The sequence below is a fragment of the Danio aesculapii genome, chromosome 2 (assembly GCF_903798145.1).
Source record: "Danio aesculapii chromosome 2, fDanAes4.1, whole genome shotgun sequence".
Lineage (NCBI taxonomy): Eukaryota > Metazoa > Chordata > Actinopteri > Cypriniformes > Danionidae > Danio > Danio aesculapii.
Genome location: NC_079436.1, coordinates 55185666 through 55209614, shown reverse-complemented (window position 1 = coordinate 55209614; position 23949 = coordinate 55185666). Strand labels below are relative to the sequence as shown.

General features: G+C 36.5%; 1 protein-coding gene across 1 annotated transcript in view; it reads right to left on the bottom strand.

Annotated features, from left to right (window-relative positions):
* LOC130214301 (lipoprotein lipase) overlaps positions 1 to 22860 on the bottom strand; it is a 28644-nt gene extending 5784 nt beyond the window's left edge. Inside the window, exons 1-8 of the mRNA XM_056445920.1 lie at positions 22686 to 22860; positions 21839 to 22002; positions 16635 to 16814; positions 13740 to 13848; positions 7573 to 7806; positions 5889 to 6131; positions 4411 to 4531; positions 1193 to 1369 (exon numbers count right to left, since the gene is read on the bottom strand). Of these exons, the coding sequence (XP_056301895.1) occupies positions 1193 to 1369; positions 4411 to 4531; positions 5889 to 6131; positions 7573 to 7806; positions 13740 to 13848; positions 16635 to 16814; positions 21839 to 22002; positions 22686 to 22776 (1319 nt within the window). The 5' untranslated portion in view covers positions 22777 to 22860. The remainder of the gene's footprint in view (positions 1 to 1192; positions 1370 to 4410; positions 4532 to 5888; positions 6132 to 7572; positions 7807 to 13739; positions 13849 to 16634; positions 16815 to 21838; positions 22003 to 22685) is intronic.
* Positions 22861 to 23949: the final 1089 nt, after the last annotated feature.

The following is a 23949-nucleotide window of genomic DNA, read 5'->3' as shown; positions in this document are numbered from 1 at the left end:
ATCATTTGATGATCAATAAATATTTATTATTATGATTCATCATTTGATGATTAATAAATATTTATTATTATGATTATTTCATCATTTGATGATTAATAAATATTTATTATGATTATTTCATCATTTGCTGATCAATACATATTTATTATTATGATTATTTCATCATTTGATGATCAATAAATATTTATTATTATGATTATTTCATCATTTGATGATCAATAAATATTTATTATGATTATTTCATCATTTGATGATCAATAAATATTTATTATTATGATTATTTCATCATTTGATGATCAATAAATATTTATTATTATGATTATTTCATCATTTGATGATTAATAAATATTTATTATGATTATTTCATCATTTGATGATCAATAAATATTTATTATTATGATTATTTCATCATTTGATGATTAATAAATATTTATTATGATTATTTCATCATTTGATGATCAATAAATATTTATTATTATGATTATTTCATCATTTGATGATTAATAAATATTTATTATGATTATTTCATCATTTGATGATCAATAAATATTTATTATATTATTTTATGTTACAATATTTTTGCAATTTGTGCCATATTAACATTTTGCCACGTTTAAAAGAAAAAAATACATGACAGTATTATATAAAAGTATAATTTAAGTATAATTAAAATATATTTCTTCATTCATTTTCCTGCAGCTTAGTCTCTATTTCAGGGGTCGCCACAGTGAAATGAACTCCCAATTATTCCAGCATATGTTTTACACAGCGGATGCCCTTCCAGCTGCAAGCCAGTACTGGGAAACACCTATACACTCCTATTTGCGTGCACACACACACTCATACACTACAGCCAATTTTGTTTATTCAATTCACCTATAGCATATGTGTTTGGACTGTGGGGGAAACCGGAGCACCCGGACGAACTACTTCTCCAAATAGAAATGCCACCAGACCCAGCCGAGTCTCGAACCAGCAACCTGCTTGCTGTGAGGTGACAGTACTAACCATGGAGCCATCCTTTGACAAATAAAAAACAAAACCTTTTGACCTTTTGTCAACCTGTGTGTGTGTGTGTGTGTGTGTGTGTGGTGTGTGTGTGTGTGTGTGTGTGTGTGTGTGTGTGTGTGTGTGTGTGTGTGTGTGTGTGTGTGTGTGTGTGTGTGTGTGTGTGTGTGCTGGAAAGACTCACTTGGCCTGAGTTTCTCCAGATTTGATCCTCATTCTGCGGATGGTGAACTGATTACTGCTGAAGAAGCTGTAGAGATAGGAGTCTTTCTCCCAGTGCAGATTCAGCATCAGCAGATCTCCAATGTCTCTGTCTGACGTCACCAGGAAAGAGACGGTGCTGTTGGTGCTCATGCTGGGCCTGCATGTCAAAAACAACACATTTAACAGCTTTCGTCCAGGATTGCATTAACCTGAAGTCACAATCTACATTGGTTTTTGCTTCAGAAGCAGTTTCACTCAGATATTTACAATACAGAGGAAAAGTCTAGTAAAACTAAGCAGCAACATCGCGCTCTTCCTTGTGCGGCTAATACGGAAGTAACTGAAACTGCAATTCATCGAAATTCCGCTAGTCCTGGCTCCATAATAGATCACATTTGCATTGAGCCCACTGTTAAAATGACCAACTTTACAGCAGAAAAAAAAGGTGTTTACAGCCTGGTACAAAGAACTATTTTGGTATATAAAGCTAATATTACACTTCATGACAACTGTGTTATAACTCATCTGTTTCATTTATATTAAGTTATATTAAGTCTGCATAATTAAGGGCGTGACCACTTGAGTGACAGCTAGATCTTGCTGCTAGCTGTCTCGTCACCTCAGCTGATTCCGGCTGATTAGCTGCTGAACTCTGCATATACATCGTATTTTTGTGTTGTTTTATGTGGCTTTACACAGTCAGCTGCCTTTTGGAATTATGTCCTACAATTATCAGATGATATGGGATGCTGTGTGCACTTAATAGTGCTCACAAACCATTCAAGTGGCCTCCATTTCCCAGGTGAGTAAAGTTATATACTTTTATACCATCTCTATAAATGTATTTGTTTTACTCGAGATAATTTATCATTTATAATTTTCTTTAGAGCTGTAATGCTCTCCAGAATCTGACAGATTGATTAGCTGTAGGCTCTAGAACAGTCATCTGTAATGTCATACAGTTTTATGGCTGGATTTCATAAATAGCCTTGCATTTACTAGAAGTAATTTGTGTTTTCCTTCTGAAGAGAAACGTCATAAGAACAATGCTTAGTGGCTTAATGTATTACAAAAGTGTTTTTAAAGACTAAACATTTGATTGATATAGTGTACAGCCAAGCAAATATGGTCAGAACACAAACGAGTCGCAGGTAATGAAGCATTAAGCGTTTCTCCCAAAGAAAATTCCATGTACGCAAAATGCTAGCAGGCATGTGTAGCTCCGCTCATGCTCCGCCTCTTTGCCCTTTTTTGGTAACCTCTGGTCGGCAACAACACCCACTTGTAGCTTTATTTGCGATCTTCAGAAACCTATGAGTAGGCCCACACGGAATCTGCGTGCGCAGAATTCCGCAGATTTTCAGCCCATCATTAAGTGTTTATTTACTTGAGTAAATGTGTGTAAATCTATATTTATTCAGTTTTTAAATTAATTACAATAATATTATTGACTAATATGAAAATGTTCATCTGATTTATGTACAATGCAGTTTGTACAGTCATATTTTCTGTCTTTTAGTAGAGATATTATATGAGAGACTTGCTTTGTTTACATTTACATTGTCATTTAGCAGACGCTTTTATCCAAAGCGACTTACAAATGAGGACAAGGAAGCAATTTACACAACTATAAGAGCAGCAGTGAGTAAGTGCTGTAGGCAAGTTTCAGGTGTGTAAAGTCTAAGAAGCAAAGCATTAGTAATGTGAGTTTTTTTTTTTGAGAGAGAGAGAGTACAGTTAGTGGTTTAGCCAGAGAGGCAGTTGCAGATTAGGAAGGAAAGTGGAGACTAAACAGTTGAGTTTTTAGTCGTTTCTTGAAGGCAGCAAGTGACTCTGCTGTTCTGATGCAGTTAGGGAGTTCATTCCACCAACTGGGCAGATTGAATGCGAGAGTTCGGGAAAGTGATTTCTTCCCTCTTAGGGATGGAACCACGAGGCAACGTTCATTTACAGAACGCAAGTTTCTGGAGGGCACATACATCTGCAGAAGTGAGAGCAGATAAGAAGGAGCAAAGCCAGAGGTCGCTTTGTAAGCAAACATCAGAGCTTTGAATTTGATGCGAGCAGCAACTGGCAGCCAGTGCAAACGGGTGAGTAGCGGAGTGACATGTGCTCTTTTGGGTTCATCAAAGACCACTCGTGCTGCTGCGTTCTGAAGCAGCTGAAGAGGTTTGATAGAATTAGCTGGAAGCCCGGCTAGTAGAGAGTTGCAATAGTCCAGTTTGGAGAGAACAAGAGCTTGAACAATGAGTTGAGCTGCATGGTCAGATAGGAAGGGTCGGACCTTTCTGATGTTATAGAGTGCGAATCTACAAGATCGAGCAGTTCTAGAAATGTGATCAGAGAAGTTTAGTTGGTCATCAATCGTTACTCCAAGGCTTTTTACCATTTTGGATGCAGTAATGGTTGCTCCATCCATCTGGATTGAAAAGTTATGGTGTAGAGTCGGGTTGGCAGAAACTTCAAGCATTTCCGTTTTCGCGAGGTTAAGCTGAAGATGATGATCTTTCATCCAGTGTGAAATGTCTGACAGGCAGGCTGAGATGCCAAAGTTTACCAAAGTGAATCTAATTGGATTTGCATTTTAAACATTAAATAAATAAGATATTATTTTTTATTTCACATATTAGGGTTTTAGTTATGAGACTCCCAAAATAATTCCGCAGAAATCCGCAGATCTTTACCAAAAAGTCTCCACAGAAATAGCAAAAAACGTCCGCAGTCTTGAATACTACGTCCATATCTTTTACAGTCTATGAGTAAAACCCTTATCATTTTTTTCTAATAACATTCAAATATTACAGGAAGTTACTGTTTTAAATAATGTATTTTAATGTAAGTTTAATTTAAAGTGATATACACGTACAGTTACAGTTGATAACTAAAACTTAAAACAAACAAAAAAAAAACGTGATAACAAAAGGTTAAAAGGTTTAGAAATTATAAATGTTGGATGGTGCACTGGAATATAGCAATAGCAAATAAAAATAGCAATAAAAATAAATAAATGAGTAAGTTAAAGGGTGACGCAGAATGAGTGTGTATGGGTGTTTCCCAGATATGGGTTGTGGCTGGAAGGGCATCCGCTGCGTAAAACATGTGCTGGATAAGTTGGCGGTTCATTCCGATGTGGCGACCCCGGATTAATAAAGGGACTAAGCCAAAAAGAAAATGAATGAATGAATAAGTTAAACTCACACAGTGACAGAGATGTCGTTCCTCTCATCGATTGTCCCGAACAGAGACACTTTCATCGGCTGCTCCAGCAAAGTCATGTTTTTATCACTAAAAAGATGCATTTTAATCTGGTAATGAAACACTGCAACAGAACAAGAGAGAGATGCATTATAACTTAATACTTCCTGGTATACAATATTAAACACACACACACACACACACACACACACACACACACACAAAAAGATATAAATACATTTTATGAGCAATATCACAAGAGAAGCAGCACTGGTGCGAGGCGTGCATTGGCTTGAAGCCGCAGGTAAAATGGCTTAGTGTGCCACCAGTGACGACATACAGTAATTTAACACTGCTACTCATGTGATATTGTGTTTATACAACAGTTCAACAGCATAATTGTGCGTATAAAAAAGAAAATCAAACACAGAGAGTCTCAAAAACCCTTTTGTGTGAGGAACTACTTTCTTCCGCACATCCTTCACATCTGCAGCTGACGTCAGAACAGCAGAAACCGTTACTACTTCACACGTCACTTTAGAGCTAGCATTTGAATGATTCTCTCCAAGATTACTCCAAGATGTCCTCGCTGCAGTCTGTAATCACGATGACGTACTGGACCAGATTCAACACTGTACCGCCCACTAAGGTAACACCCAAGGTTGGGTTTAGGGTAGGGGGAGGTGTAGGCGATCGTCTATTACATAGTAGACCTGGTCCAATACGTCATCAAGCTGCGGGCTGTCGAGAGGACTCTCGATTACTCTTGTGTTTGAGATACGGAAAAAAAATAAAAATAAAATAAAAAAACGCTAAACACATGCGGGCATTTCTTCTTTCTTTTAACTGAACTAGTCTGCAGTAACAGAGACTTATTAGAAATAAACAGATGGCCAACCAAAAAGTAACTCAGGGTCATACAAAGAGTGGCCAACACAAAATACACACATTCCTGATAGTGAGTCCCATCTCACACTCAATACACTACAATTACTATGGTATAAATACAGCACTACAACATATAAAAGAGAGAGATTGACTTAGAATGTCACTTACCTGTTTAATAATGATTTGATCAGCTGTAGTTAGAAATTAGGCTAAGTTTTTCTCCACTAAGGGTTTATTATGTGGTCTCTGTCGCCATCTTGTGGATGGACAAAGTCAACCGTTTTTGCTCTGCTCAGTGTGACAGGCTGATGGATGCTGACTCGCTGTATCTCCAAAATGATAAATATTTAAAATAGGCACTTTCCTCATAAATATTCTCGCCTGAAAAAGCCTCAAAAGTACATTATGTTGTCCAACAGCTGCAGTATTTGTCAAACTGTAGTGAGTTTATTGATCTGCTGTCACTATGTGGGCGGAGTAATACACAAGGGTGAAGAGTCTGTACGAGTGCTGCTATTGCAGAATATCGCACAGCTATCAGCCAATCAGATTCGAGAATCAGACAGTTTCACAGTCAAAATATCCCCCCTTACCTTTAAAGGGCATCATCTCACGGGTTTTGAGGTACATCTTGGTGCTCCTGGCGCTGCGGATCTTCTTGACGTTGTATCCCAGTGTGTTGCAGCGGTTTTTCCTGCAGCTCAGACACAGGCCTTTATTGAAGGCGTCTCTGGAGGCGCAGCGAAACGCCCAGCTCTGATACGCCTGATTCACCAGCGAGTCGATGAACAGGTGGATGGAGCGCTCGTGGGAACATTTCACGATCTGGTCCATATCTGACACAAACCAAAACAGAGGAGATCACAATCAGATGTAGAGCTGCACAATATATCGTTTCAGTGTCCATATCGCAATGTGCGCATCCACAAAGGACCCTTTTTTACAAGTCTGTAATGACGTTTCACGGTCATCAGCATCTTAAATCCTTGAAAGTTTTTAATATTTACATTTTTTTTAAATGTATTTATGTACACTTACCGGCCACTTTATTAGGTACACCTTACTAGTACCAGTTTGCCTTCAGAACTGCCTTAATCCTTCATGGCATAGATTCAACAAGGTACTGGAAATATTCCTCAGAGATTTTGCTCCATATTGACATGACAGCATCACACAGTTGCTGGAGATTTGTCAGCTGCACATACATGATGCGAATCTCTTGTTCCACCATATTCCAAAGGAGCTCTATTGGATTGAGTACTGGTGACTGTGGAGGCCATTTGAGTACAGTGAACTCATTGTCATGTTCAAGAAACCAGTCTGAGATGATTCGCACTTTATATCATGGTGCGTTATCCTGCTGGAAGTAGCCATCAGAAGATGGAGACACTGTGGTCATAAAGGGATGGACATGGTCAGCAACAACACTCAAGAAGGCTGTGGTGTTGACATGATGCTCAAATGGTGCTAATGGACCCAAAGTGTGGCAAAAAATATCCCCCACACCATTACACCACCACCACCAGCCTGAACCATTGATACAAGGCAGGATGGATCCATGCTTTCATGTTGTTGACGCCAAATTCGGACACTACCATCCACTACTGAGAAACCTGAAGATGTGAAAAGGGTCTGGATCTGCAATGTTGAGTTTATATGCTGGAATTATAGTTACTCGAAAGCCGGAGTTCAGAACACATGAGAATTTGTGGAGTCACTGCAGAGTTTAATCATAATAGAGTGAACATTTATCATCTGCTTGTGTTTTTAAGGCCTGTGACTGTAAAGGATGTTCTGTGAATATAAGATAAAAACAGTCTGCAGAAACCCTTTGATTGACAGTCTCCTATTGTATATGTCATCAGAGGAGGAAAGACTTGCCCATTATTTACCATCTCTCCCTCATAAACAGCCCGAGTGAGAAGCAGCCATTTTAAATCTGCTTCTATGCTAATGTACAAGCATTTATAGCTCCGCCCTCTTTTGAGAAGAGCACAACCTCATTTGAATTTTAAGCGACAATAATTAATGGCACAATTAGGATCAAAGCCTAAAAGGGTCCGTTTCAAAGAGTTATAAAACACTATATATTAAGAGTTATATATAATAAGCACTATATAATAAGAGTTATATAGTTATTAAAGTATTATTTACTAAAACAGAAATCTGGAAAAATACAATTAAAACCTGATGCTAAATATTATTAATCAAGCAAATATTAAATGAGCATTTAAAATGACATCGGTTAAGTGGTAGAAAGGCAGCACTGTAACGTACTGTAAATGCCGTATGTGGCGATGAGCTTCATGGTGTGCTGAATGCTGCAGCCAGGCTGGAAAGTCCCTCCATTGGGGTAAATGTCCACGTGACCCACAGGTCTCTGAATGCCGATGCTGAGGTCAGGAGACCCTCTGGTGTTTGTGTGCAAAACGTCCACAAATGAGGCATCGTCAGGTGACAGACGCTGCAGACTGTCTGCGTTTTCAAAACTGGGGCCTGCAGGATCCAGACCTGCACAAAACAACACTATTTCACTACACGTTTTGACTTATTTGAAGTTCAAGTTTCAAGCTTTATTGTCATTCTGCTGCATGTGTGGACACAAAGTGGAACGAAAGCTTGTTAAAAATAGACAGAAAACAACATTAAACTTACAGCTTCATTCACCTTATTTCAAGCTGAGCTTATTCGTCATACCTCTCCATATGTGGACACAGTGGAACGAAAAAGTCATCAAGTTTTATTGTCATACCGCTACATGTGTAGACATCAAGTGAAACGAAATGTCGTTCAAAATCACTAAATATACAATTACTAAATTACACTCAGCTTTTCTGAACTGATTTATACAGAACTCTTCGATTTATTTACAGTATTTAAGGAAAGTACATTACGCACGATAAGTACATTACCATGCACGCAACATCCGTAGGTTTGAACTCTGCCTCAGCAGCTTCCAACTCTTCAGATAATGCTGTATTTGCAACACGCAAACCCTGCACATTCGCATCAGGTAAGATCTTTTGTTTAACAAGCTCCTTGTACAGTGCCTCTCTGATCTCCCTTTTCAGTGCATTTCGAGGTACAACTATATCAAAAAAAATCTGCAATTAAAAACAAATCATCTTTGCGACATTTATCTAATTGCTCCTCTGTTGGTGCAATTGTAAATTTATCAAGTTCAAATTTTGATGCCATGCCAATCAAAGTATTTGTAGTAGTATATCACTGTATTTCCTCCCTTATCAAAAGAAAAACCCCAGGCAAACAAATGCAAAAACAAATGAGCAAAGTTCATTCAACTAATAGAGTATACAACCAATGGACGAGCCCCCTATTTCATGTTACGCACCGTCTAGGGATGGTGCACAACATGAAAGACAGGACAATCGAAAGTGAAATCAAAGATTTATTGGGGTTTGGATTCGGGAGCTGACAAGGCCAAGATAAAAACAAAAATTCCTTTGTGTTAAATCTCTGACTTACCTGATCAAAAATAAAAGAAAGAAAGTACAATACACTACCCTAACACAAAAACAGAGGTCAAAAGGTTTTACAAAGAAAATGGCGTCAAACTCCTTACTATCCCAATATATATACTATTTACAAACTATTTACAAAACAGGCAATCATATTTAAAGGACAATCCAAAAATCAATGTCAGCAGGCAACAAAGGTCAAACAAGCCAGTGGAACAAAGTATCATAAACAAAACAAACACAAAAAGTACTCACAAATCTCAATAGAATCTCAGTAGTCACACAAAACAAAAAGTACTCAATCTCAATCTCAATATTCAGACTTAACACATACAACTCTGGCCTATACCACATACAAAAGTATCATATACTATGCCCCTACTATGCAATCCTCAAAACAGTCAGTTCATGTAGCGGTGCGTGACTGTCAGCATAGATATATACATTAGGTGTCACCTACACTATTGTTGTCTATTGGAAAGAATGCGTCAATAGAGCTGCCATTTTAGTACAGCGCTCCTTTGAAATCAATGTTGGACCAAGGTGCAGTGGAGTACTGGCCACCCAAAGCCAAAGATATATACACATATATACATATATCTGTGATCAGGAGTTTTCCCGCTGGTCAGAACGCAAATGTTTTATTAATTTACGAAAGTTATAATTTCACATCACTTTTCTACATCGATGGATCAGTGATCACATGGGCATTGCCGACAAAGAGCAAGTGTTTATGTGCATGGAAATGTATTATCCACCCTCCCTGTTAAATTTGATCTAATCCATGTCCTGAAACACACCCCCTCTCCTGCTTTCTCTTCTCATTCTAACGGAGGGAGTGATTCGCTTGTTAATGAATCTCAGTTATGAACGACTCGTTCACTTAGCTGTCAATAATACAAGTTTCTGGCATCTCGTTGTCATATTTTATTTATACTGTTTGCTGATTTTATTCAACCAAACTAGCATAAACCTAAGTATTTAGTGCGAGATGGTGCTACTTTGCCTTATGATCAGTGCAGTAAGTGACTTATTATCATCAATACTTGATTAGCATAAAAGTTCATAACATTCATTCATTCATTTTCTTTTCAGCTTAGTCCCTTTATTAATCTGGGGTCGCCACAGTGGAATGAACCACCAACTTATCCAGCATATGTTTTATGCAGCGGATGCCCTTCCAGCTGCAACCCATCACTGGGAAACACCCATACACACTTACTCACACACACTACGGACAATTTAGCCCAATTCACCTGTACCGCATGTGTTTGGACTGTGGGGGAAACCGGAGCACTCGAAGGAAATCCACGCGAACGCAGGGAGAACATGCAAACTCCACACAGAAACGCCAACTGACACAGCCGAGGCTTGAACCAGCGACCTTCTAGCTGTGAGATGTTTCCCAGAGATGGGTTGCAGCTGGAAGGGCATCCGCTGCGTAAAACATATGCTGCATAAGTTGGCGGTTCATTCCGCTGTGGCGACCCCAGATTAACAAAGGGACTAAGCCGAAAAGAAAATGAATGTAAAAGGTTCACATTTATGCAACCAATATTTTATAAATTGGTTGTTGTTTTTCTATAGGCTACTTACTGTTGCTGACTTTTGTTCTCAGTTTGATCTAGCCGTTCATACATTCCACTCAATGAAATAGGTAAAAGTAAATGATTCATGATTTGCGCTGATATCGAATTTATATTGGTATCAGTTCGTACTGAAGGCTCCAATATCGGTATCGTATCGGAAGTTAAAATGTTGTATCGGGACATCCCTACTCCATAGTGATAAATTCACGCTGTTTCCTAAAGGGATTCTGTACACACAATTTGAAGCAGAGCGAAAGTGGACACGTGCGTCCACAGACATAAACATGTTTGAACAGTTTTTGAACAGACATATACTCATAACAATAATAATAATAAAAATAATAATAACAACAACATCTAAACATATCGATCTTGGTGGGTTTTCTTTTAATCACAACAAATATTGACTTAAATGAGCATAAACGGTTAGGAAAGCAATCGAATGCTTTCATCAGATCTGTGCATTTTTAAAGTGACACCTCTGTTATTTAATGTAGTCAAATGAAAAATCTAAATGAGAGATTCATTCGCTGCTCTTTAATCAGAATGTTTAAATTATACAGTGAAGATTAGGGTAATGGGATTCAAAAACTTGATTCAATAATGAACTTGGTTCATCTTTGAACTTAGATGGTCCAGTAAAAGCACATGCTGAAAATGTCATTCATGGTGCTGACTTCAAGAGGTCCTCTAAAGGTTTACGTATTGCTCATTTAAACGTAAGGAGTCTTCTTCCAAAGATTTCCGAGATAAGACTGATGTGTTCGGATTTACGACTGTCCTGTATTTGGGTGCAGTGAAACTTGGTTGGAGGGTTCAGTGTTGGACTCAAAAATTAAAATTGCGCATTATAGTTTGATAAGAAGAGACCGAAATCGTAAATTAGGCATGTTAACTGTTAGTAAGAGAGTATGTTTTTTAAAACTGGGAATGGTGCGTAAAATGTTTAATAATGTGGTTCCTAGTTACTTGGTGAACTATTTTCAAATGGTGAGGCAACAGCATTCATACAGTACTAGGGGTTGGGACTTTAATATTTGTTTATTTATTTATAATTTTTTTTAAAGATTTATTTTTTGGCCATTTTGCCTTTATTAGATAGGACAGTATTTAGGACAGGAAGTGAAGTTGGAGAGAGAGAGGGGGGTAGGGTAGGGAAATGTCCTCGAGTTGGGATTCGAACTTGTGACGCCCTACTGCACCATATGTCGACGCGCTAACCACTTGGCTATTGCGCCGACATTGTTTATTTAAATTTAGAAGTCTAGTGGGGGAAAATATGTTTTATATACAAGTGCAATCATGTGGAACAAATTACCAAAATCGATCAAGGAAATAAAAGATTTAAGGAGGTTCAAAAAAGCGATCAGAAGATGGTTGTTTGATGAGGATAACTAGTTTGCATGGTGGACGAGGATGTTTTTATTTTATATGTTACTTGATTGTGTATAGGGTTGTAGCTGGAAGGCCACTCGCTGCGTGGGACGTATGTTGGATAAGTTGATGGTTCGTTCCGCTGTGGCGATCCCTGATTGATAGAGGGACTGAGCTGAAAAGAAAAATTAATGAATGAAGGAATGCATTTGTGAATTATTTTGTTCCCGTTTTAAAAATGTTTGAGGTACTGTCTGTTTTATGCATCATCGGTATTTTGAAGCCATACTTTGTTTTATTTAACAGCGAGGACCACAATGGAAACAAGCCCAGGGCTTTACTGTGTTTTTATCCTCGACAGTTTTTATTTTAAGATGTATGGGATACTTGTACAGCTTGTCTAAAATCTGTCAAATAAAATTCAAAAATTCAATTCAATTTCTTTATAAGAGCTATTCATTTTAATAGGCTAAACTTAAAATTTTTTGCAGCTTTTTCTCATTCATTCGTTTTCTTTTCGACTTAGCCCCTAATTATTTTGGGGTCGCCACAGCGGAATGAACCACCAACTTATCCAGCATATGTTTTACACAGCGGATGCCCTTCCAGCTGCAACCCATCACTGGGAAACATCCACACACACTCATTCACAGACAAACATTACAGCCAATTTAGTTTATTCAATTCACATGTACCACGTCTTTGGACTTGTGGGGGAAACCAGAGCACAAGGAGGAAACCCACGCCAACACAGGGAGGACATGCAAACTCCACACTGATATGTCAACTGACCCAGCCGAGGCTCGAACCAGCAACCTTCTTGCTGTGAGGCGACAGCGCTACCCACTGCTTTCTAGTTTATGTTATTTATTTATTCTATCCTTTGTTAATAATAATAATAAAAACCTATTACTGACCATTCCAACTGTTTATTTACAATGAAACAGACGAACAGATTTAGTAATTTGGGGAATTTCTTTTTTTTTTTTTTGTGTTGGAAGGGGGGTGGAGGGGATGCATAAAGTGGAACGAAATGTCGTTAAAAAAATACAATAACTATTTTGTTAATTACAGTTAAATAAATATAATGTACTTTCCTTAAATACTGTAAATAAATTGAACAGTCCTATGTAATATTGACCTTAAAATGGTTTTAATATAATTAAAAACTGCCTTTATTTCATTCATTCATTCATTCATTCATTTTCTTTTCGGTTTTAGTCCCTTTATCAATCAGGGGTCACCACAGCAGAATGAACCGCCAACTTTTCCAGCACATGTTTTACGCAGCAGATGCCCCTCAAGCTGCAACCCATCACCGGGAAACACCCACACACTCTCAATTATACTCATACACTAAAGACATTTTAGCTTACCCAATTCCCCTATAGTGCATGTCTTTGGACTTGTGGGGGAAACGGGAGCACCCGGAGGAAACCCACATGAACACGGGGAGAACATGCACACTCGGCACTGCGATGCCAACTGACCCAGCCGGGGCTCGAACGAGCGACCTTCTTGCTGTGATGCCATCGTGCTACCCACTGCGCCACCGTGACGCCCAAAACTGCTTTTATTCTAGCCGAAATAAAACAATTAGGACTTTTTCTAGAAGAAAAAACATTACAGGAAATACTGTGAAAAATTCCTTGCGCTGTCGAACATCATTTGGGAAATATTTGAATAAAGAAAATAAATTTACAGGAGGGCGATTCATTTCAACTTCAGCTGTATAACTTCTGACTAAATGAATGTTTCCTTTAGCACATGCAATAGTCTTGACACATTTAAGCTTATTAACATATGGAATTATTCTGCAAAATATATTTGATTAACAAAAAAATACAACCACTCTGCTTTTGTGAATGGATTTACACAGGACTGTTCAGTTAATATACAGTATTTAAGGAACGTCGCTGTAATTATATTACCTAAAACTAAAAAAATCAGCATGCTGTTGTTGAAATGCACACATCTGAGCAGTAAATGAAGGATTTCTGACCTGTGATTCTGTGGACTTTGTTGTTGGTGAGGTTTCCTGCGACTCCTGCAACATGTGCACCCAGACTGTAGCCTAAAAGATGCACTTTCTCCAGCGGATAATCCAATTCCTTTCCAACACAAACACAAACACAGGTTTCAATAACATCTCTTGGTCATATTTACCTCAAAAACTGTGACATTTCACTTTAAAGTAGGCAAGAAATGGAAGATTAGGCAAGAAACGGAAGTAATCTTATGACTTTAATCAAGTGTTTGAAATAATTTGTAATAAACATTCAATCATTCACTTTCCTTCGACTTAGTCCCTTATTTATCAGAGGTTGCCACATCGGAATGAACTGCCAACTATTCCAGCATATGTTTTACTAGACTGATGCCCTTTCAGCCGCAACCCAGTACTGGGAAACACCCAAACACACTCACATTCACGGAGCACCCGGAGGAAACTCACGCCAACACAGGGAAAACATGCAAATTCCACACAGAAATGCCAACTGGCCCCGCCGAGGCTCGAACCAGCGACGTTCTTTCTGTGAGGTGACAGTGCTAACCACTGAGCCACCGTTCCGTCCTTGTAATAAACATATCAGAAATAAATTATATTCAATTAAAATATGTCCATCTTGATTTTGTAGTGACTTGAAATACCTATTTATATGTTTATTTTGACAGATCAACGTTAGTTTTGTGTAATTATTTTACCTTTTTCTCATGTTTTTAATTTGCTTTATTTTCACAAGTTTTATTTATTTATTTTATTTTATTCTATTATTTATTTTATTAATTTCAGTTACAGTTTTAGTAATTAACGATAATATCTGGTCATTTTTATGATTTGGTTTTTTTTATATACAAATCCGTTTAGGTTTTATTATCTTATTTTAGTTCAGTTTCAGTATTAGTTCAGTTTTAGCTTCTTATTTAGTCATTTGAACCATTTCAGCTTTATTGAATTACCAAAAATGTTTTTTAATAGTTTAGTTGACGATAACAACCATGGGGATGTTTTTACTTTACATCATTTTACATTGCTAAATAAATAATCATTGATTCATTCATTTTCCTTCAGCTTAGTCCCTTTAATCATCAGGGGTCGCCACAGCGGAATGAACTGCCAACTATTCCAGCATATGTTTTACACAACGGATGCCCTTCCAGCTGCAACCCAGTACTGGGAAACACCCATACACACTCATTCCCACTCATACACTACGCCCAATTGAGTTCATCCAATTCACCTATAGTGCATGTGTTTGGACTGTGGGGGAAACCCGGAGCACCCGGAGGAAACCCACGCCAACACAGGGAGAACATGCAAACTCCACACAGAAATGCTAACTGGCCCAGCCGGGGCTCGAGCCAGCAACCTTCTTGCAGTGAGGCGATGGTGCTTATTATTATTATCTTATTTGAACTAATTTCAGTATTAGTTAGGTTTTATTTTATTTATTTTAGTCATTTTATTTCAGTTTTATTCAACTACCAAAAATGTTTTTTATGGATTAGTGAAAATGAACAACCATGGGGATGTTCTTAATTTATATAATGTCACATCACCAAATAGATAAGTAAATAAATAAGTAAATAAAAAGTAAATTAATAATAGGTGGTTAATTTCACTGTGGGGACCCCTGAAGCTGAAGAACAGCGAGTAAGTAAATTATTTAAGCGTATTGCTTTATTATTATTATTGTTATTATTTATTTTTATTTATTTTATTATTATTATTTTTTTTTTTATAAATTTTTATTTATTTTAATATTATTATAATTTTTTTTATTTTATTATTATTATTATTTATTTTATTAATTTTTATTTATTTTAATATTATTATTTATTTTTATTTATTTTATTATTATTTATTTTTATATTATTCTAATTTTTTTTTTATTATTATTATTTATTTTTATTTATTTTATTTTATTATAAATTTTTATTTATTTTAATATTATTATAAATTTTTATTTTATTATTATTATTATTATTTATTTTTATCTATTTTAATATTATTATTAATTTTTATTATTATTATTATTATTATTATTTATTTATTTTTATTTATTTTATTTTTATTATTATTTTTTTTTTTTTATTTATTTGTATTTATTATTATTATTATTATTATTATTATTATTATTATTATTATTATCTTATAAGTATACATAAAATTATATACATAAATTTCCCAGTGATGGGTTGCAGCTGGAAGGGCATCCACTGCGTAAAACATATGCTGGTTAAGTTGGCGGTTCATTCCGCTGTGGCGACCCTGGATTAATAGAGACTAAGCCGAAAAGAAAATGAATTAATGAATATATACATAAATAAATATTAGAAATCATCATAAACAATCAAAATGGACAACTTATGCAATTACATTTTATATATTCAATACATGTTTTGATTTCATGGTGACTTCTAAATATATTTAGTTATAAACCAAAAGCTTTTTTTGCTGATTTTCTGCTATTCTTACCTGCAGGGATCTCTAATGTATGTTTTTTGCTCAAACTTACAACCTCAGAACATCAGCAGTGATAAAACTGCAACAATTCAATTCACTTGTATAGCCCTTTTCACAATAATTACTGTGTCAAAGCAGCTTTACAAATAGTGCACATTACTGCGTTACAATCAAATTCAGAAAAGTTAAGGTTATTATTAGTTACCATAGCTTTACAGGCTTTAGCAGGTAAGGATATTATATATAAACATAGCTAACCTGCAGTTATAAAATATCAAGGTGATGTCTATTTATATATGTGTATTTGTGTATTAAGTGTATGTGTTGCCCTTAAAGTCCTGGAATGGTTGGCATCTTCTCTTCACATTATATTATCTTATTGCAACAGTGATAAAACATATAATGCTAACAATGCAAATCTCAGCATACCTCCAGCCAGTTGACAAACTTGGCCACGTCAGCCCCCACCAGCCTGGTGTTTTCTGCTGATTTGGGGTAGTGTTTGTTGGCCCGATCCAGCCAGTCCACAACAATGACATTAGCGCTGGGTTCACGATCAAACAGAGCTGTCACCAGCTTATAAACCCAGCTCTCAAACAGACCCGCAACCTAAACAACACAGTATGAGAGGGATTAATATAATATATTTGAATATAATATAATATAATATATTTGAATATAATATATTTGAATATAATATAATTGAATATAATATAATATAATATAATATAATTGAATATAATATAATATAATATAATATATTTTAATATATAATATAATATAATATAATATAATATAATATAATGTAATATAATATAATATAATATAATATAATATAATATAATATAATATAATATAATATAATATAATATAATATAATATAATATATGGCTGTCTGGATTACTCAAATCTTATTGGTCATTCGCGACACTCCAAGGTATAACAATCACTAAATAACACAGGCTCATTTTGGAACTTCGAATCATCGCTACTGTCAGTGAATACGTTCACATCTATATACTTACTGTACATATACATTCATATGTATCTACCTGTCTGTCATGCTGCTGTTTTTGTCATAATACTTGGTCAGTGGCTTTATTCAGCCAATTTAGTTTCTGTCAGCTTTGTGTTTTTTAATGTTTAGCGCCATCATGTGATGTGTTTTTGGGTGCTCGGTGCCATCTTGTGTCTGAATAATGTGCAGGTTAGTATATACTCCATCAGCTGTTTTCATTCTGTCAGCTTTGCGTTTTTGACTGTTTGGCGCCATCTTGTGTCTGAAAAATGCGCAAGTAAGTGTATACTCCATCAGCTGTTTTCATTCTGTCAGCTTTGTGTTTTTGACTGTTAGGTGCCATCTTGTGTCTCAATAACGCGCAGGTTAGCGTATACTCCATCAGCTATTTTCATTCTGTCAGCTTTGCGTTTTTGACTGTTTGGCGCCATCTTATAATATAATATAATATAATATAATATAATATAATATAATATAATATAATATAATATAATATAATATATGGCTGTCTGGAACACTCAAATCTGATTGGTCATTCCCGACATTCCAAGGTATAACAATCACTAAATAACACAGGCTCATTTTGGAACTTCGAATCATCGCTACTGTCAGTGAATACGTTCACATCTATATACTTACTGTACATATACATTCATATGTATGTACCTGTCTGTCATGCTGCTGTTTTTGTCATAATACTTGGTCAGTGGCTTTATTCAGCCAGTTTAGTTTCTGTCAGCTTTGTGTTTTTGACTGTTTGGCGCCATCTTGTGTCTAAATAATGCACAGATTGGTGTATACTCCATCAGCTGTTTTCGTTTCTGTCAGCTTTGTGTTTTGACTGTTTGGCACCATCTTGTGTCTGAATAATGCGCAGGTTAGTATATACTCCATCAGCTGTTTTCGTTTCTGTCAGCTTTGTGTTTTTGACTGTTTGGCACCATCTTGTGTCTGAATAACGCGCAGGTTAGCGTATACTCCATCAACTGTTTTTATTCTGTCAGCTTTGTGTTTTTGACTGTTTGGCGCAGTCTTGTGATGCATTTTTTGGGTGTTTGGCGCCATCTTGTGTCTGAATAATGCGCAGGTTAGTGTATACTCCATCAGTTGTTTTAGTTTCTGTCAGCTTTGCGTTTTTGACTGTTTGGCGCCATCTTGTATCTGAATAATGCACAGGTTAGTGTATACGCCATCAGCTTTTTTAGTCTGTTTGGTGCCATCTAGTGTCTGAATAATGTGCAGGTTAGTGTATACTCCCTCAGCTGTTTTCGTTTCTGTCAGCTTTGTGTTTTTGACTGTTTGGCGCCATCTTGTGTCTGAATAACGCACAGGTTAGCGTATACTCCATCAGCTGTTTTCAGTCTGTCAGCTTTGCGTTTTTGACTGTTTGGCGCCATCTTGTGTCTGAATAATGCGCAGGTTAGTGTATACTCCCTCAGCTGTTTTCGTTTCTGTCAGCTTTGTGTTTTTGACTGTTTGGCGCCATCTTGTGTCTGAATAACGCACAGGTTAGCGTATACTCCATCAGCTGTTTTTATTCTGTCAGCTTTGCGTTTTTGACTGTTTGGCGCCATCTTGTGTCTGAATAACGCGCAGGTTAGTGTATACTCCATCAGTTGTTTTCGTTTCTGCCAGCTTTGCGTTTTTGACTGTTGGGCGCCATCTTGTGTCTGAATAACGCGCAGGTTAGTGTATACTCCATCAGTTGTTTTCGTTTCTGTCAGCTTTGCGTTTTTGACTGTTTGGCGCCATCTTGTGTCTGAATAACGCACAGGTTAGCGTATACTCCATCAGCTGTTTTTATTCTGTCAGCTTTGCGTTTTTGACTGTTTGGCACCATCTTGTGTCTGAATAATGCGCAGGTTAGTGTATACTCCCTCAGCTGTTTTCGTTTCTGTCAGCTTTGTGTTTTTGACTGTTTGGCGCCATCTTGTGTCTGAATAACGCACAGGTTAGCGTATACTCCATCAGCTGTTTTTATTCTGTCAGCTTTGCGTTTTTGACTGTTTGGCGCCATCTTGTGTCTGAATAACGCGCAGGTTAGTGTATACTCCATCAGTTGTTTTAGTTTCTGTCAGCTTTGTGTTTTTGAGTGTTTGGCGCCATCTTGTGTCTGAATAATGCGCAGGTTAGTGTATACTCCATCAGCTGCTTTCGTTTCTGTCAGCTTTGTGTTTTTGACTGTTTGGCGCCATCTTGTGTCTGAATAAAGCGCAGGTTAGTGTATACTCCATCAGCTGTTTTCAGTCTGTCAGCTTTGCGTTTTTGACTGTATCACGCCATCTTGTGTCTGAATAACGCGCAGGTTAGTGTATACTCCATCAGCTGCTTTCGTTTCTGTCAGCTTTGTGTTTTTGACTATTTGGCGCCATCTTGTGTCTGAATAAAGTGCAGGTTAGTGTATACTCCATCAGCTGTTTTCATTCTGTCAGCTTTGCGTTTTTGACTGTTTGACGCCATCTTGTGTCTGAATAACGCGCAGGTTAGTGTATACTCCATCAGCTGTTTTCATTCTGTCAGCTTTGTGTTTTTGACTGTTGGGCGCCATCTTGTGTCTGAATAACGCGCAGGTTAGTGTATACTCCATCAGTTGTTTTCGTTTCTGTCAGCTTTGCGTTTTTGACTGTTTGACGCCATCTTGTGTCTGAATAACGCACAGGTTAGCGTATACTCCATCAGCTGTTTTTATTCTGTCAGCTTTGCGTTTTTGACTGTTTGGCGCCATCTTGTGTCTGAATAATGCGCAGGTTAGTGTATACTCCCTCAGCTGTTTTCGTTTCTGTCAGCTTTGTGTTTTTGACTGTTTGGCGCCATCTTGTGTCTGAATAACGCACAGGTTAGCGTATACTCCATCAGTTGTTTTAGTTTCTGTCAGCTTTGTGTTTTTGACTGTTTGGCGCCATCTTGTGTCTGAATAATGCGCAGGTTAGTGTATACTCCATCAGCTGCTTTCGTTTCTGTCAGCTTTGTGTTTTTGACTGTTTGGCGCCATCTTGTGTCTGAATAAAGCGCAGGTTAGTGTATACTCCATCAGCTGTTTTCAGTCTGTCAGCTTTGCGTTTTTGACTGTTTGACGCCATCTTGTGTCTGAATAACGCGCAGGTTAGTGTATACTCCATCAGCTGCTTTCGTTTCTGTCAGCTTTGTGTTTTTGACTATTTGGCGCCATCTTGTGTCTGAATAAAGTGCAGGTTAGTGTATACTCCATCAGCTGTTTTCATTCTGTCAGCTTTGCATTTTTGACTGTTTGACGCCATCTTGTGTCTGAATAACGCGCAGGTTAGTGTATACTCCATCAGCTGCTTTCGTTTCTGTCAGCTTTGTGTTTTTGACCGTTAGGCGCCATCTTGTGTCTGAATAAAGCGCAGGTTAGTGTATACTCCATCAGCTGTTTTCATTCTGTCAGCTTTGCGTTTTTGACTGTTTGACGCCATCTTGTGACTGTATAATGCACAGGTTAGTGTATACTCTTTCAGCTGTTTCAGTTTCGTTCACCTTTGCACTTAATTAAAGAATTAATCAAATATTGTGGCTCAGAACAAAGTTTTGTTTAATTTTTGTTGTGGCAATTAGCCATGTAATAAGCGGGATAAAGTACATCCAGGATGGTTGTTTTCGCAGAATAAACCCTTCAGTCTTATACAACAGTCCTTCACATCGGCTGGCGATAAGCCTGTTAGACATTATTCTGCAATAACAGCCTCCTGGATGTACTTTATTCCTTATATATAATCTAATACAATTGTGAATAAATATTAATTATTTAAACTTTTAGAGTGCCTTTAAAATAGTCATGTCGTATTAGTAGTTATTCATCACAGCAGTGAATGCATAAATATAGCTGATTTATTTTATTCACATTTTCATGTGTTAATCTGGCCTACGACATTGAAAATGCAAAATAACATCAGTTAACTTGATTATGATGACAAGTACATAATGACAAGTACAAACACATTTATTAAGTGAGTAACTTCTTAGTTAATCCCTAATGACAGATCAGATTAAAATCTACATTTGTAATTGTTTTATTAAATGGAGAAAATAACTAATAAATGCATCTGCTTTAAATTAACTTATATAACATAACCATAATAAGCCTATTTCTCACTGATGATTTTAATGTATAAACTAACGTTTACTAACACTAATCTATTATAAAGAGTAACATACTGTACTTTATAATCCTTTTGCAATTTATTTTGTTTGAAGCATGTGTTGACTTTGGGCATGTATATACAGTATGGCAATTCACTAAATATTTTTTAGGTTATGATAGCAATCTTTTTTGAAGCTTAGGTCAATACTGTGATAATACCGTAATAAAAGCTTCAGTAATTGATTACAACAATTAAATCTGGTACCAGAAGAAGCCTAGTAAGATTAAAGTAAAACATGGAATGCATATAGGAAAAATGAAGTAGAGTGAACGGTGAAAATATAGTAACACATACATATATATATATATATATATATATATATATATATATATATATATATATATATATATATATATATATATATATATATATATATATATATATAAACATTGCACCAAAGTTATGCTTCATTCATAAATAATGCATATTTTTTCTGACTAAATGACTAAACTCACCGACCATCCATGGATAATAAGGAAAGTTTGTGAATCATTTTTGAAGTTACAGTCTGAAATGGAGTGCTGTTGTCCCGGGACAAGATAGCAAAGATCCTCGTCTGGAAATTCAACACTTCTGATGGAGAACTTGGACTCAATGTCACTGTAATCAGTTAAGTTACCTAAAAAAGTGTATAAATAAACACAATGTAATATCATTTACATGTAATATCAGAACTATTTATTTAGACTAAGCATTTAAATATTTTAATTTATTATATGTGCATGTGAAAGTTCTCATCCAAATACAATCTAGTGGCTAAGATTTATGATTTGCAAGCCATTATTCTTTGTAACACATGACTTTTTTTAAAAGTTGCTAATCCAGAATCAGTCTACATGCAATGTCCAGTACAAGTAAATCCTATTAAAATAGTACCACACTGATCCTGGACCTGTGAGTTAATAACTTCCACGTAAACATGTATCAATTTCGTTATTTATGTATGTTTACATATTTCTACAGCTGAAAGCAATGCACTTATTGCAAAACAAGCTGTCAAATATTTCAAAAAATATATATAACACATATCTAAATCAAATAAATCAAGTTTGTCAAGCTAATTTTGTCGTAATATCCACGAATGAGGAGCTTTAACGTTAGTCTTTGTGTTTAAACGTAAGAGTATAATCCTGAAGGCTAATATCAAGACTCAAAAGCTTCTTAGACTCAGTACATGTGTGTGGTACACTTCTACATTTATATAGATCATATTTTTTTGCGCTTATGTACAATAAATGTGAAATATGAAGCATAAAACACGATTAGTAAGTTGAATAGTAACGGTAAGGTAGACAGACTTACTTGCAAACCCTTCTTCAGTAGAGTTGAAAATTGGTTCGCTCGCAATTAGAGAAAATCCCATTAGCAGCAGCCAGAAACTTTCCTTTCCCATAGTACACAATAAATCAATAATTATAATTTTAGCAGGGCGGTGTTAAGCAATGATGTTAAGCGAATGATTTCAACGGAAGCTCTGCGTGTTATTTATCATTGTGGACCTGCTGCTGTTCACGGCTTTTATACCGAACAATGAGTGTTTTTTTTCACCCCCTTTAGCAATTGGTTGAAAGTGAGCAGGGGGCGTGGTTATCAAACTCAAAGCGGGCGCTATCAGCAAATCAAGTGAGGGAGATTTACATTCAGCCAACTGTCAATCACAAGCGTAACGTAAACAACTGCATATGCATGAATGAGCCTTTTTGTGTGCTTGGCTTTACATAGATTTACATATTGTGATGCTAAACGCTTAAATGTAAAGAGGGATGCAAAAATGGTGCGATGGTCACAGTAAATCAAGTCAGTTAGACATGTAGATGTTATATTTTTAACACGTTTCGATTTTCTTGGCATGATACATATATTTTTTTAAAATGTTGGTTTATATAATTATATAATAGTTTTACATATTTATTTAGTTTTAAAACTTTTTTTAACCTTAGATTAATTAATTATGGTAGAATGATATATATTTATTATATAATTATATATATATTATATACACTCACCGGCCACTTTATTAGGTACACCTTACTAGTACCGGGTTGGACCCCTTTTTTATTCAGAACTGCCTTAATCCTTCGTGGCAGAGATTCAACAAGGTACTGGAAACATTCCTCAGAGATTTTGCTCCATATTGACATGAAAGCATCATGAATTTGCTGCAGATTTGTCGGCTGCACATCCATGATGCGAATCTCCCGTTCCACCACATCCCAAAGGTGCTCTATTGGATTGAGCACTGGTGACTGTGGAGGCCATTTGAGTACAGTGAACTCATTGTCATGTTCAAGAAACCAGTCTGAGATGATTCACGCTTTATGACATGGTGCGTTATCCTGCTGGAAGTAGCCATCAGAAGATGGGTACACTGTGGTCATAAAGGAATGGAGATGGTCAGCAACAATACTCAGGTAGGCTGTGGCGTTGACACGATGCTCAATTGGTACTAATGGACCCCAAGTGTGCCAAGAGAATATCCCCCACACCATTACACCACCACCACCAGCCTGAACTGTTGATCCAAGGCAGGATGGATCCATGCTTTCATGATGTTGATGCCGAATTC